Source organism: Passer domesticus, chromosome 12 (assembly GCF_036417665.1).
Source record: "Passer domesticus isolate bPasDom1 chromosome 12, bPasDom1.hap1, whole genome shotgun sequence".
Lineage (NCBI taxonomy): Eukaryota > Metazoa > Chordata > Aves > Passeriformes > Passeridae > Passer > Passer domesticus.
Window position 1 is genome coordinate 5,815,996 of NC_087485.1, and position 13,866 is coordinate 5,829,861.

The following is a 13,866-nucleotide window of genomic DNA, read 5'->3' on the forward strand; positions in this document are numbered from 1 at the left end:
GAATACTAAAAGACAGCTTTCTCCAAATTTTTTTTTGCTAGAAATCCTTGAGGACTATTTTCTTTTATTGGACATTCATTTTATGTGTTAGTCACACTGTGTTCAGGTTGCGCTACAATGCTAGATTAAATATTAAACAGCAATATCCAATATTGTTTTATTCTGTCTTCTCCCAGAGTTGACTTTGGGAGATCCAGCTAATTTAGGTTTTTACCTTATTTTGCCCACTGAATCCTTCTAACTGTGAGATCAGAAAAAAATGGAGGGCACTCCTAGAGAAGGTTTGAGTGCTGGAATCACAGAACTGCAGGATCTAAAATAATCAGCAAAACCCTTCTGCATGGATAAAAAAGTCTGAGAAAGAGAAACAGCTGTATCAACTCAAGAGTATAGATAATGCAAACAAAGAAAAATCCTCTTTTTTTCTGAGAGGAGGAAGGATTTTCTAGAATATATTTATAGGAATATGGCATAATTTACCTGTGTTTATATATTCAGAGCTCAGATTTTATCTGTGGACAAGTCTGCAACACCTAACAAATCCATGTAGGAATAAAAGATTTCTACCAAATCTCAGAAGTATGATAATTTATAGATGAATCATCTGACTTTTACTTTCAAACGGGGAAGGCTTCTTAGCCTTAGCCTTTAAAGTGCTATTCCAATTCAAATTAAATATTTCTTTTCAGAGTAACTCTTTCCTCCCGTTTATTATTTATGCTTTTCTCAAGGCTCCCTCTGTTGCATCATTTGTTTTCTGTATGCAACCAGCCCTGTTAAATTCCTGCTGAGCAGAGGATGACATTTCTTCATTCTTCACGGGGTTTCCACAATCTCTCAGATTCCCAAGCACATTCAAGAAGTTTTTTTTTTCTCTACAACATATTTGATTAAGGCAAGAGATTCACAGTTTCAGCAATTTCCCCTCTGCTCTCTGCAATACAAACACCCCCAGCTTCCCCAGCTGCAAAGGTTTTAACTCAATCAAATTTAGGGATCCTTTTTCTGAAGTTGTTCCATTTAAGTTTCCTCATCTAGGAGCAGATCTGTTCTTCAAGACTATTTTCCAATTGCTATCAACTAGGCAAAAACAGGGTCCCAGGCTGTGATGTCACAATGAGCACAACTTTACATCTGCTGACAAAAAAAAGCACCTACAGCCACAAAGTGTGTCAGAAAAGCAGAATTTCAGGAGGCATGCCTATTTATTATCTATTTTAGAAATTTTCAGTTAGTAGGTTGTATGTCACCAAGACAACAGGTTCTGGAAAATACCAATGTCCCAGAAACCAACAGTGCACTGGAGAAATTAAACAGAGAATATCACTCCTGGCACAGAGAAGTTGAAGATGTTCACTACTGAATACTAAAGGCCTCTTTACATTAAATGCTGTGAGAAATAAAATACAGGTCTTTATTAAAATGTGTGAGATCATGTAAAATTTCTCCTTGACATTTTAGACGTATTGTAGTTTCTCCCAGAAACCAAGATCTAGACAGCTCAGAACTCAAATGATAGTTTCGTTTGGGAACAAAAATAAAAAAATAAAAACTACCCACTTTATTTGCTTTTCCTACCTCTTTTATTGTTGAGAAATCTGTAAGAGAAAGAAAACCCTCTTCTCTTAAGGTATTTCCTACACTCACTGACAGGAGTGACAGGTCCCTCATGGGAAAGGGGGGGACTCCAGCAAAATGTGCTTCTCCTACAGGATATTTCAGAAATTTTGGCTGCCAACTGACAAGACTGGCCCAAGCATAAAGAGCAAGGCTCAGTCTGTCACTGGAGCCTGTAAGATTCCTTCCAGTTGCTCACAAAGCCACAGGTGCAGAGGAATCCCCAACGTGACAAAAGCCTCTGGACACTGTGGCAAAGCCAACGAGCAAGGAGACAGACAAAGGTCACCAGCGCTCACCAGGGCTGCAAAACTCATCAGCCACCACTGCAGCAAGAAGATGCCTCTGCCATATAAGTGATTTTCCAAACTTACCCAGACATAGTTAAATCACAAAAAAAATCAGAGGCCAGAAAGACCTGCTAGGTCTCCCAGTGCACCCTCCTGCCAGTGCAGATGGCTGTAAGGTGACTCTTCTGTATCTGCACCAGATAAAAGATGCAGTGCTGCAGGCAGTGTGTGGGGCCTGGTTTCCATCCAGCCCCAGACTTTAAACAAAATATAACTGGAAATTCATTTTGGTCAAAACCCTACAAGTCTCACAACAGATACAGAACATGGACTTCCACATAATACTTGGATGAGCCCTACCAGACACAGGCACATCTGAGCACACATTTAAGACAGAAAGGCCTGAAGGAAAGGCAAAGGCTTTGAGTGCTGTCTATTACTAAATTATTTTCCAAATAAAATCAGAGTGAAAAGTGAGTAAAGCCTGTCCATCACTGACAATGCAGCTTAACAGACCTACACTGGTAGAATGGGGTATGCCAACAAAAACAAAACAGGTTTTACTCATTCTGCATCTTCTCATTTCCTAAGTTCTCTGGGAGAAATTGATTTAAACTGTTCACTTTCAAGGATTTATAAACATGCATACCTAATGGACTAGCTAGGACAACCATGGTATGAGCTACAACACACAAATCAGGGTAAGAGCTCCATTTGGAAGAAGGGGGGTTTTGACTTTCCACTGCACCACACATTTAAAGAAATGCAGCATATTAAAAGCATGAAGATTCTAAATTAAAACACTTACTGCTCTCACACCACAAAACCAAGTTTGTAGTAAAGCAGCAATACTGCAAGGATTTGTCTTTCAAGAAATTTTAATATATGAAGATGACATGATAAGAAAATATTGATACTAAGGATTTTGGCAGTAAAGAAATTCTGTTAGAAGTCAGTTTTGACAATTCTTTGAAACTAAAAGACCTATAAGTACTAAAATGTCATCTGTCTATTCATGTGAGATTTAGCTTTGGCAGTGTTTCAAAAGTGGGAAAAAAACACTCTTTGTTACATATTTTCTCTACGACAATGTATTTTCAAAGCTAAGAGGTCATATTCTCTGGAGAAGAACAGTAAGATGCATATCAGTTACAGAAATACTTGCAGAAAATAGCTAAGTTTGAATACTCACAACAATCAATGGGTCAAACTGTGGATAAAAGCACAAAGTGTGGGATTTATTGTCAAGACTTGGAACTTAAAAGCTTTCAAATAATTTCTTCAATTCAGACAGTCATTGCTCTGTTCAAGCTAAATTAAACAAACCACTTGGAATCTAACCTGGTTATCTCCATATAAATTTGTCTATTGTTAAGTGATGTCATTATCACAACCTCTCCCCTTTTTTTTTCCTTTTTTTTTCTTTTTTTGTTGTGGACTATTCTACATACAGGTCTGGAAAATGGAGCTGTCTGGCTCATAGGGCTGTAGTTTTTTAAAGCTTTAAAAAGGAACAGGAGAAAGAGAAGGTTAGAAAACAAAGTAAGACAAGGAGTGCACTAATTGTTCATCTCTGACCTCTTCCAAACCACTGCCAAACTGTTAACAGTTGCCTGAGCTGTCTTTATGCAATTCAGCTTTGGTCTTTTTCAACAGCCACAGGGTAAAAAAGCCCTTTAAAAGTGGGACTACACACCAAAAAATAGGAGAGCTCTAATTTATTTTTTTTTGCATGAAAACAAATGATCTTTAATTTACATTGAAAAAAATTCCTGTGAAAAGATTATTCACTCACTGCAGTTGGTGATCCATCCAACTATGGTGATCCTGCCAACTGTGCTCAGCTGATAAAGACATTAAAATAACAAGAAATTATTACATCTAATTTTCTGAGTACTTACAGATTCTTGGATTTGAATGCTTCAGCAAAGTGCTGCACACTCTGAAGAGAAGCAAGGTCTAAGGTCATTGCCTCTACCTTGGCTTTATGCTAGAACAAGAGAAAATATAAAAAAGGATAAATAACGGCAAGTTCAGTTCACAGTATCACGTTACAGTAAATGTGTTATGAAACTTGTCTGATTCCCTTGTTTAACATTATAACCCCAGAGTGAATACAAATCATCAAAAGGGATAGACAAGCACAACATTTAGTGCCAAAAGTAGCATTTGTGATTTGGTGATTCTGCTGAAAACAAACACTATGTAATGCACAGCTTTATATAATGCAATGAATGGACTCAAGGCAGTGTTAAGGTTAATAGGTATCTTTTTGCTTTGATTTTGACAGTGAAACTTATGTAACCCATGAAATAAAAAGTAGAGTAAGTGCTATTCTCAATACATGCTATTTTTTGGAACCATACCAATAGGAAAAAAAGACCAGTAAATACTCTATTAAATTACTCAGCTAACTTGAGATTGGCACATATTAATTTTTAAAAATCTATTTTTCATAGTAGGTGATATAAAGGACAGTATAAAATTACTACAGAAAATAACAGATCAGTCTACACAGTGCTTTATACAGTAAGAGTTTACCAGGACCTATTATAAATGCACTTCCCTGTCAGAGTGGGGAGGCCCTGGCACAGGTTGCCCAGAGAAGTTTTGGACTCCCCATCCCTGGAAGTGTCCAAGGCCAGGCTGGATGTGGTTTGGAGCAACCTGGGATAGTGGCAGGTGTCCCTGCCCATGGCAGGGGGTTGGAAAAATATGGGCTTTAAGGCCCAACCCAAATCATTCTGTGATTCTGTGTCTTCCAAATAAATTCTGATTATACCTAAAGCAAACTTTTCACCTAGGAGAGGACACACCATCCCAAAACACAATTTTCAGCTTTAAGATCCCTGTTTCCAGATATTTTCAAACTCTAAATCTCAGAACAAAATGAACCACAAGATGTGTCCCTATTTTCATCACAACACTACAGTCATCACAGAACCCAGCAGCTGGTGGTTGTACCAGGGATCTGCTGGGATTACAAGGTTACACCATGAGCATTGCTGGAGGAATGAAAGGACACAGCACACAAGTCAGCACAGAAGGAAGTCAGGAAGAGCCTCCCATTGTCTCCCAGTCTCAAGTGATCCATCTGATTTCCCCATTTCATTACATCTGTCACTTTTCTCCCTGCATCTGTTTTCTATTTTGCTAGTACCCATTCTGCCTGCTACAGCTACCTTACAGGTTTGGTTTAAACAGAATATCATCACTCCAATTCCTCTTGTCCCATTCCAGCCAGACTTATCAGGACAGCAAAATAAATACAACTAAAATTTCAACAGGTTCAGTCTCCATAGAAAGTGTTGATTGCTGGAGTTGGAAAATGCTAAACCAAACTTTGTTACAGAGAGTTTTTTACTCCCACAAGATGCAAATCATTCTGGAATTCATTTTGCCCCACTGGGTAAATATTTTCTTCTGTTTGATGGCCAGAGACTTGAGAAAGATGATGCTGCCTTGCATTATGCAACAGAACTGCAGAACAATTTCTCTTCTCTGCAGCTCAAAGCTGTTTACTCACTACAGAAGTCATGTGCATAGTTGGGTTTACTTTGCTTCTGCTTTCCTCAGTTGAAACATTCTCCTGTCTCTCCCAAGGGTAAAAGGACAAGAATGATACAAATACAAGGACATAAGGGGGTCAAAAACATAATAATCAAGTAGTTCAACAGACTAGACTACAAGTTGCCAGCTACTGTCCTCTTGGGGACAAGGATTCAAGTCCACACAACATCACTCGGGTAATGCTTTTCCTCTTGGTGTCATGCATTAGGCTTCTGCTGCTGAGTCCAAGAACAGAAAAGGTGTCTGTACTTCAAGTCCAGAAATAAAAAAGAAAGTATGAAGCCTTCAAAATACTTTCTAAAATAGAAGGTAAGACGATTCAGATTGGTCTGATTTGGGGATTAATATATTGAAAACATAAAAATCAGAAATTTAAAAGTCATAAAATTTTTTCAACTTTTTCCCTGCTTTTGCTGTTTAAAACCTTGATGGTTGCAGCCAGTATTTCCTTCACATACACAGAAGGCACATACTGAGCACAGACAAATACATTTACTTTGTTTTCCTCACAGGAAAAACTGGAGAATGGGACATCCAAAGCACTCAGAACTTGACACAACTTCTGAAGGTGCTCAAGAAGCCAGATGTGAGTGTTTTCTCCAAGCATAACTGGGGAAGAAATCACTTTAATGGACCATGAGTTTAGGCAAGTTCCCCAACTTCTGTATTTCAGATTCTCCCTTCAACTGAGAATCCAGCACCTCTCACCCCAGAGATTTTCTGTAGACCACCAATTCCTACTACAGTTTGAGACTGTGAAATGCTAAACCCTTAGTATCAATTCTTTTTTATTCAAATTTTCCCACTGTTACTTATATCACAATACCTCTTTTAAAAAACTTATGAATAAAGCAATATACTTGCAAGTTATGTTCTTAATAATGTAAGAATATCCCTGTAAATGACAAGCAGAAGGTTTTATGTTTGTTTTCTTACAGTAGCTCAGAATTACCTCTGTTATAATGTTTTCTCTCTTTCTCTAGAAGCCTAGGTGTCACATATTGTGATATGTATACAAAAGCACAGGGGGTTTTAATAAAAAATAAAACTAAAAATCATTTTTGCTAAAAGGCATCTTAACTGTAATTGTTCTCTGCAGTCAGAACTGATTGGTAATGGTATGCTGCAAATCCTGATCTAATGTGTCATAATTGTATTATGTTGATGTCTCTCACTACTTCACTTCACATGTTTTCAGTACTGAATTATGCCTCATTTTATGTTGTGAAACCTTAAATGAGACTTGCCACATTCTCAAATACAGGAGACAGTCTTTAAACTGCCATCATCATATCAATACACTAAGGCAGGAAACTCCAGAATTTTGAAAATTAAATTGACAAAAAGTATTAATGTTCCCTCTACTACTTTATTTTCAATTACATCATTTAAGGAGAAAGTAGATACTGAAATGATTATAGAATAATTTAAAAGAGCTCTTTTCTACACCACAGGCTCATAACTACGTGGTGCCATTGAAAAGCTGTGCAAAATGAACTGCTGCCCTTGCTGCAGATACCCAGCACAGAAGTCCCACCTACAAAACCCCTTCAGGACTAGAGTCAGACCAGCTCTGCAAAGGAGAACAGACATAAGGGGAGCGGAGAACAGACACTTCTGCTGTCTGCTGAACCTGAGAAATCCAGGTCAGCCAGAACCAGCTGAGAGGTTTGAGTTTGGGATGGGGGTATTTGTATTTCATGAAGCCCAACAAGCAGTTCAAGGCTAACAATGTCCAGGCATCAACGTTGTGCATTTGAAGAAACAGCCAAAGGCAAATCAATCTCCAGTTCCAAACAAGTCCTCTTCTAAACCCAACACAATTACACTTAGAAAAGTCCAAAGAAAAAAAATTTATCTTGCATTTCATGTTTCACACTCAGTTCTAAAAGCCTTTCATCAATATTTCCAGGTAAGTTTCATTACTCTATACAGCCCCAGAAAACAGCTTATTCAGTTTTGTATGTAAGCTGCTCCCTATTGGAGAAAAAATATTAAAAATGCTTAACTGCAATTGGCTATACTTTGCACTCATGCTAGAAAAATGCTTATTGAGCCAGAAAGTAACACAAAAGTGAAAACCCCCAGAAAGCCAGCTATTTCACTATATGCAATGCATTCACTTTACAGCCTAAAAATTGTTTAAAAATGAACACTGCATGGTAGAGCAGTTTGGCAGTAAACATGATTGTGCATTTGTGTCTTGGTATTGAAGAAGGAGCCTTTTTTCATAGTGAATTTTTCATTCAAATGTAAGTGATGATTTACGTTAAATATAGGTAAAGCATAGCTACATTTTCCTGAAGGATTGCAAGGAAGTGAAGAGCAGTACAATAAGTTGAAGCATAAAAGCTTTCTCTGTCATAATATTTATTATAATGGCATATAAAATAGCTGAAATAAATAATAGATGACTAAAAGTAAATTCATATGATAAAGAATCTTTCAGCAGACACCATTACTTCTGACTGCTCCAGTTTCCTACAGAGTTGAAGAGTCTTAATAAATATGCTGTAGCCTCTGTATCTTATGTAAGTACAAGTCATTTTGTGAGGGCCTACTTAAAATGTACCAGAGTGGACACTACACAATTTACTGTAGAATTTTACTCTCAGAAAATAGTGTGTGTACATCTTCAATGTTTAAAAGTCCTTAATTCGAAACTGAATACTTGGCACAATAACAGGAATATCTGACTTTGAGGAACTGAAAGTACAATCAATTGGTAAAAAGTGGTTTAATTTAATACAGAAAAATCTTCATGACAACGTCTTGGAATGCAGATAGTTCTGACAGGCTGTCTGAGAAAGAAAATCTTGGGTGAAAAAAAAAGAATTTTATATCAAAGCTGATGAAAAATCTGTGGAATTATCTGGATATAGGTAAACAAATAACCAAATCTCAGCACATGACAAGCAATGCCCACATAAACTCATATTTCCACGTTGAGGATGGAGCAGGGGATGTTTTAGAAGCACATCTGACAATTTGACACATGGCTTATGACAGTCAATAGCCAGTGCCATGCACTATTTATGGGGGTACCTAATGGGGAAAAAGGCTTTCACTCAGGATTAGGACTGCAAATGTTATTGTCCCTAATGTAGTCAACATTTGGTACTTCATGCAAAACTGTATTTATGCAATGGCAGCTTCAGCTGGTTGCGTGCTCTGAATGCTCTGCAGCTCCTGGGAGCTGATGGGGATGGATGCTCCACTGCTTTTAGAGCAGTCCAGCACCTCTGGAAGATGCTCTAATAATGTGTTCCTCTGCTACCTTTGGGATTCATTGAAAAAGTTCCTTAGAAGACCTTATGGTGGAACATTTTTACACAAATTTTTATAGTTTCCACCCCTGCTCCTCCTCCCCCCAGTATCAGCAGTATTTGTGCAGTACTTTCAATTTTCCACTGACTTTCTGCAAGACAACACAAATCAATTTTTCCAAATATTAACCACTTTACTAACCCGTTTATGAGATGTACAAGGAAACAGCTGGGACTAACTTGATTCTTCATGAAAAGCAGAGATGAAAAGGATTTCCATTCTTTCATTAGAAAAAAAAGTATTTAGTAATACTCGGTTTCACTATTTCCTGATGTGTTTGTTCTACCTGTATTTCAGTGTAATTTAGTGGTGTAAATTTTTCCATTATTCTTCTTGCTCAATCCTGTCATAGTCTGATGCTGTGTGTGACCTCTCCCAAAAATTCATCTGTAAAGCTTGGTTCTTCCTGCTTAAGTAACTAGATCTTCCTGATTTTCACAAAAATGGAATTCCTGCAGGGGTTGCCTTCATCCAAGTCAAGAGAACAGCACACAGACCAAGATTTAACAGGTCAGTGTGAGCCTGCAAACTGCTCAGATTACTGATCAGCCTTGGACCAACACTTTGTCATGAAGAATAAATTATTAGTATCATTGTTTTCTTTGTCTCTATCCCTTCTCCAGAACAATTCTGGATGTTTGGCAGAGAACAGTGTTTATCTTTCTGGCATCATCTACAACTGAGAGGCCTCTTCAGAAAAACCTGAAGCCCTCAAGCTGTTGTAGGATTGTCCTGCAAATTAATGTCTAAAAGTTGCAATTGCCTGGAATTCTGAGCCAAAAAAGCCTGAAATTGTGAAGGTGAGAGATGTGGAAAAGTGATGAAGATGGCCTGACAGGAAGCTTCAGCTTCTTAGGATGGCATACACCAACCTGGCATTTGGTCTCACATTTAAACAAATCACTGTTCACAGAAATGTTTTTCCTTCATCCAAATACTTCATTTACTTATAATTTAAAATCCAAATACAAAAATGGGACTCAAGTCTCCAGGTACAGTTTGTATACTTGACTTATCATGCAATCACCATTTTAAATTTCCCAATAGTTTTAGAACTTTATCTCTTTCTATTAGCAAATGTCTACACATACACTCATTCCTTTCTTTGTGGTTGCTTCATTTTTCAGATTTTAATATCCTTTTTTAATAAATCTTCTGCAATAAATACCACTTACCACTACAATAAGCAATAATGTTATTTCATAATCTTTACATTAGTTAACTCTTAGATCAGTATCTCTGTAAATTTGGCCTTTCATATCTTCTGAAGATAATTATAAAGGAAAAAAAGGAGAACATCTGCATTTCTTTATGAAATTAATATCTTTAGTGAAGTAAACTTTGCTCCAGCAATCCTAAATCATGCTTAGAAAGAGCAAAATAAGTCATTCTCCTGAAGATATTTTTAATATTATTTATTCCATAACCAGAGAGAACAAAAACATACAAAAACTGCTGGACTATAATTTCAGAATTACGCTCCAAATGCCCTGATTTTTTCTGGATGCACATGGCTCCATTGCACACAGGACACATTTGCTTCAATAACAAGAAATTACATGCATTTAAACAAAAATCTACTGTAGATTTTGGCAATAGGAATTTGTTTAGCTCTTAATGCACATGAACTGTGGGTAATTACTTGGGAGCCTACTTTTAGCTGGATTTCTTTTTTCTTTCCCTGGATATAGATCACTTCTTTCCGTCTCCAAACACCCATTCCTGTAAAGCTCATTTGAATTTATCTTGGGGAATCTCAAATAATCTTGGCAATATATAACAACATGTGTATGGTTTACCATTGTAATAAACATATCTCCTTGTTTAGAGAATGATCAAGGGAGCCTGGGAACATGTAACAGAATCTCAGCTGTGGAGAGCCTCCTATTCAGATGCTTTCAATTCCTTTCATTCTGCACCATCCCAAGTGATAGCAGAATGCATTTTCAAAGAGAGCAACAAGGCAAACAGCACCACGATAATTTAGAAGCTACAGGCTTTTTTCCTTTTAAAAACTCCCTCTATTTGAAGTTTTTAAGATTAAATAAAAGTTTATGTGTTGCTGAGAAGGAAGCAATGCAGGAGGCAATAAGGTGATGGATTTGTTGGAAATGGCAGAAGATGGGGGAAAAAGGAGAATTTCTAAATGGACTAAACCAGTAACATCCCTATTGCTATACATTATTACCACTGTTAATTACCCATAAAATTAAAGAGGTGTTATCTTATATGTACAGCTCCACACACAGTGGTGTACAGAACTTCCAGCAGGATTCCACACAGAGGGAAGGGAAGGCAGCATCCCCACTCCAGACGACAAACAAGAGGAGAAAACCATGATGGTCAAAAGGGCAACAGTGTTTAAGTAAATACAAAATGAACCCTTTTTCCCTGTTCTCCCATGATCCATAACCATAAGCTACGTTGTTGCCTGAAAGTGCAGACATGCACTGTGCAGTGCATTAATCCTTCAAACACTAACAGATGCTGGCAGGGATTTAGGCTGGAATGTATTTACAAAGTGACAAATTATGTTCCGTATTATACAGAGAGAGAAAGAGCACCCACAAATAGGCTGATAAATGTCAGCTGCAGTCACGACAAACGGTTTATTTTTATTATACTGTAACCACAAATGTTTTTTGCAGGGAGGCCCAAAGATTTATTTGTTGCAGGAAAAAACAAGATTATATATGACACAAAGTAATAACTGTGAGATCACTGATGTTCTGGGCAGCTTGCCCTCCTGGAAGCTGTGTTCAGATTGAAAAATGTTGCTTAAAAATGGTATTTTAAATGACACAAAATAAGTAGTTCATAAATCCGTATTGAAACAACAATAACTAATAATTAAAGACAACTCTTAGAACATGGCTCCTACAAGCTGGAAAGGAAAGCATGCTCTTCCCTTTAGTGGAGGGTTGAAAATGAAGTAAGAATACTGAAATAAACCTATGAAATTGTTTCAGATTAAAACCCGAGTGCTGTGATTGCGAGGTGGAGCCGTGCGCGCTCTCGCTGCGCTCGGAGCGCGGTGGAACAGCGCGTGCTGCACAATTAATTGGCAGAATAGTGACGTCTGCAGGTTTAAAAAATGCACTGCAGCTCTCAGCGAGGGTGGCAAAGCTTGCCAAGGGATTTAAGGTACAGTCCTTTCCCCCCACTCTTAATATTAGGGGGAAAAAAATCAATATGGTTAAAAGTCACCACTTCTGTACTCACGAATTATCTGTACTCTACTTACTCAACGTAAGTAGAAATAAATATATGAGACAAAGGTATGAAAGAACTGAATAATTAGCTATTTAAGCCATTTTAATTGGCAGTTCATGGTTACAATTTCCTAGATTTAAACAATATAACATTGATAACTTACAGAACAGTATGCTCAAAGAAATAAACACATACACAAACTCTTTTGTCTCCCCAGCTGTTCACATTTCCAAGCTAAGAGATGCATTGAAAATGGTCACATTGATATGTATGTAATTTTAGAAAGTTAAATAAAAGGACTGAATCACATTAGTAAAGATTTCTTGTACAAGGGTTGGCAGGATCAGCTCCTTAATATACACTCAATATACACAATATAGACTTGAACAAAAATATGAAGTCTTTCTGCATGTGCAGGAAAATATCAGTACCAGAATATGGAAACCTGCCCTTCTGCCACCTGATCTGTGGTCACTAAAGGAGGAAGTTTTTCTCTACTTTCCTTCTAAAGAAATATGGTGTAACAAAGAAAATATGAACAGAACAAACAACAAGGCTGAAATTAAATTTGTGTGCAAACATGGCCCATTTCAGGAATCATTGATATAAAACCAAACACATCATTAAATAGGTAAGGTAATTCCAAGGTTGTCTGAAAAGCTGAGATCAAAGTCCAGACCATGTATTTTACAGATGCACAATGGGGCAGCCCCAGACAGGAAGGGTCAGAAGGCCACCACATCCTATAATTTAAAAACTTTAAAATGGTTTTAGTGTAAATGTGAAAAAAGTTCACAATCAAGTGTCTTATTTTTAAGTACCATCAAGAGAAAAAGCTTTGAAATTTTCATTTACTAAATATACATTAATTTTCTGGTAAAATTTTGATCTCAAGATAACAAAAGTAATCCAGAAAATAATTGTCTCATGCAGCAATATAGAGGGAGAGAGGACAGTCTCTGATCATTAAACTTACAAAAACACTTGTTTCCTAAATACAACTTGTGTATGAACAATATGGTCAGAAGGACGAAGAATATGCCTTAAAAATTATATTTGTACATAAAAAACAAGGAAGTGGTGCCAGGACAAAAAATAAAGCAACAGGAAAAGCATAATAACCACCTATTTCCAGCTTTAAATATCTGCTTGAAGAATAGGTGTGAGAGATTAATACAAATACTTTACAGATAAGAGGAAAACAAAAATTTTAAAAATTAAAAAAAAACCAAAAACACACTGCCTTTCCCCTTTCTAAAAAATCCCTGAGCACAAAGAACTGAACACAAGAGAAGCAGCACACTAAGTTTGTGAGCAGTTCTCTCTCCACTGGACAGAGAGACTTTTTAGATGCCTTCTGTAATCCTGCAACCATAAGAGTTAATGCCAAGTTGTAATTTAGTCATTCAATTATTAAATTGTCTTTAATTTAACAGATATTGTTACACAGCTAAATAATCAGCACAGATTCTACACTGAAATTTTGGGATTTAAGCAAGTAGCTTAGGCTTTTCCCAAATGTTAAGGTAAATACTGGCTGTACCTACCTGAACACCTGAAAAAATAGCAGGTACTGTGTATCTTACCCATATGCCACATAGCAAAAATGTAAAACATATTAAAAAAAAATTCAAAAAGAAAATTTCCAAGCAGATGTTTATAAACAGAAGGTAACGGATAAAAACCCAAACACAATGCTGCATTATGTTACATGATTCACTGATGAACCCATTGGAACTACAGCAAAAAGCCCTTCTGGAAAACTTCCAGAAATTAAAAGGTGCAAACAAGCTGCCTAATACCCTTGCGTAGACTGAATTCTTATGAAGAAAATAAAGTTTATTGTCTG

General features: G+C 37.0%; 1 protein-coding gene and 1 long non-coding RNA gene across 14 annotated transcripts in view; one reads left to right on the forward strand and one right to left on the reverse strand.

Moving 5' to 3' along the window:
* The window catches only part of WWOX (WW domain containing oxidoreductase), a 475,065-nt gene that overhangs the window by 377,819 nt on the left and 83,380 nt on the right, over nucleotides 1-13,866 (reverse strand). For all 13 annotated transcript variants that reach the window (XM_064386760.1, XM_064386772.1, XM_064386771.1 and 10 more), the window contains exon 6: nucleotides 3,809-3,897. In XM_064386760.1, coding sequence (XP_064242830.1) covers nucleotides 3,809-3,897 — 89 coding nt within the window. The remainder of the gene's footprint in view (nucleotides 1-3,808; nucleotides 3,898-13,866) is intronic.
* Nucleotides 5,597-8,627, forward strand: LOC135279698 (uncharacterized). Its single transcript, XR_010346918.1, has 3 exons — nucleotides 5,597-5,786; nucleotides 5,990-6,063; nucleotides 6,932-8,627. It is a non-coding gene; the product is annotated as an uncharacterized LOC135279698 (long non-coding RNA).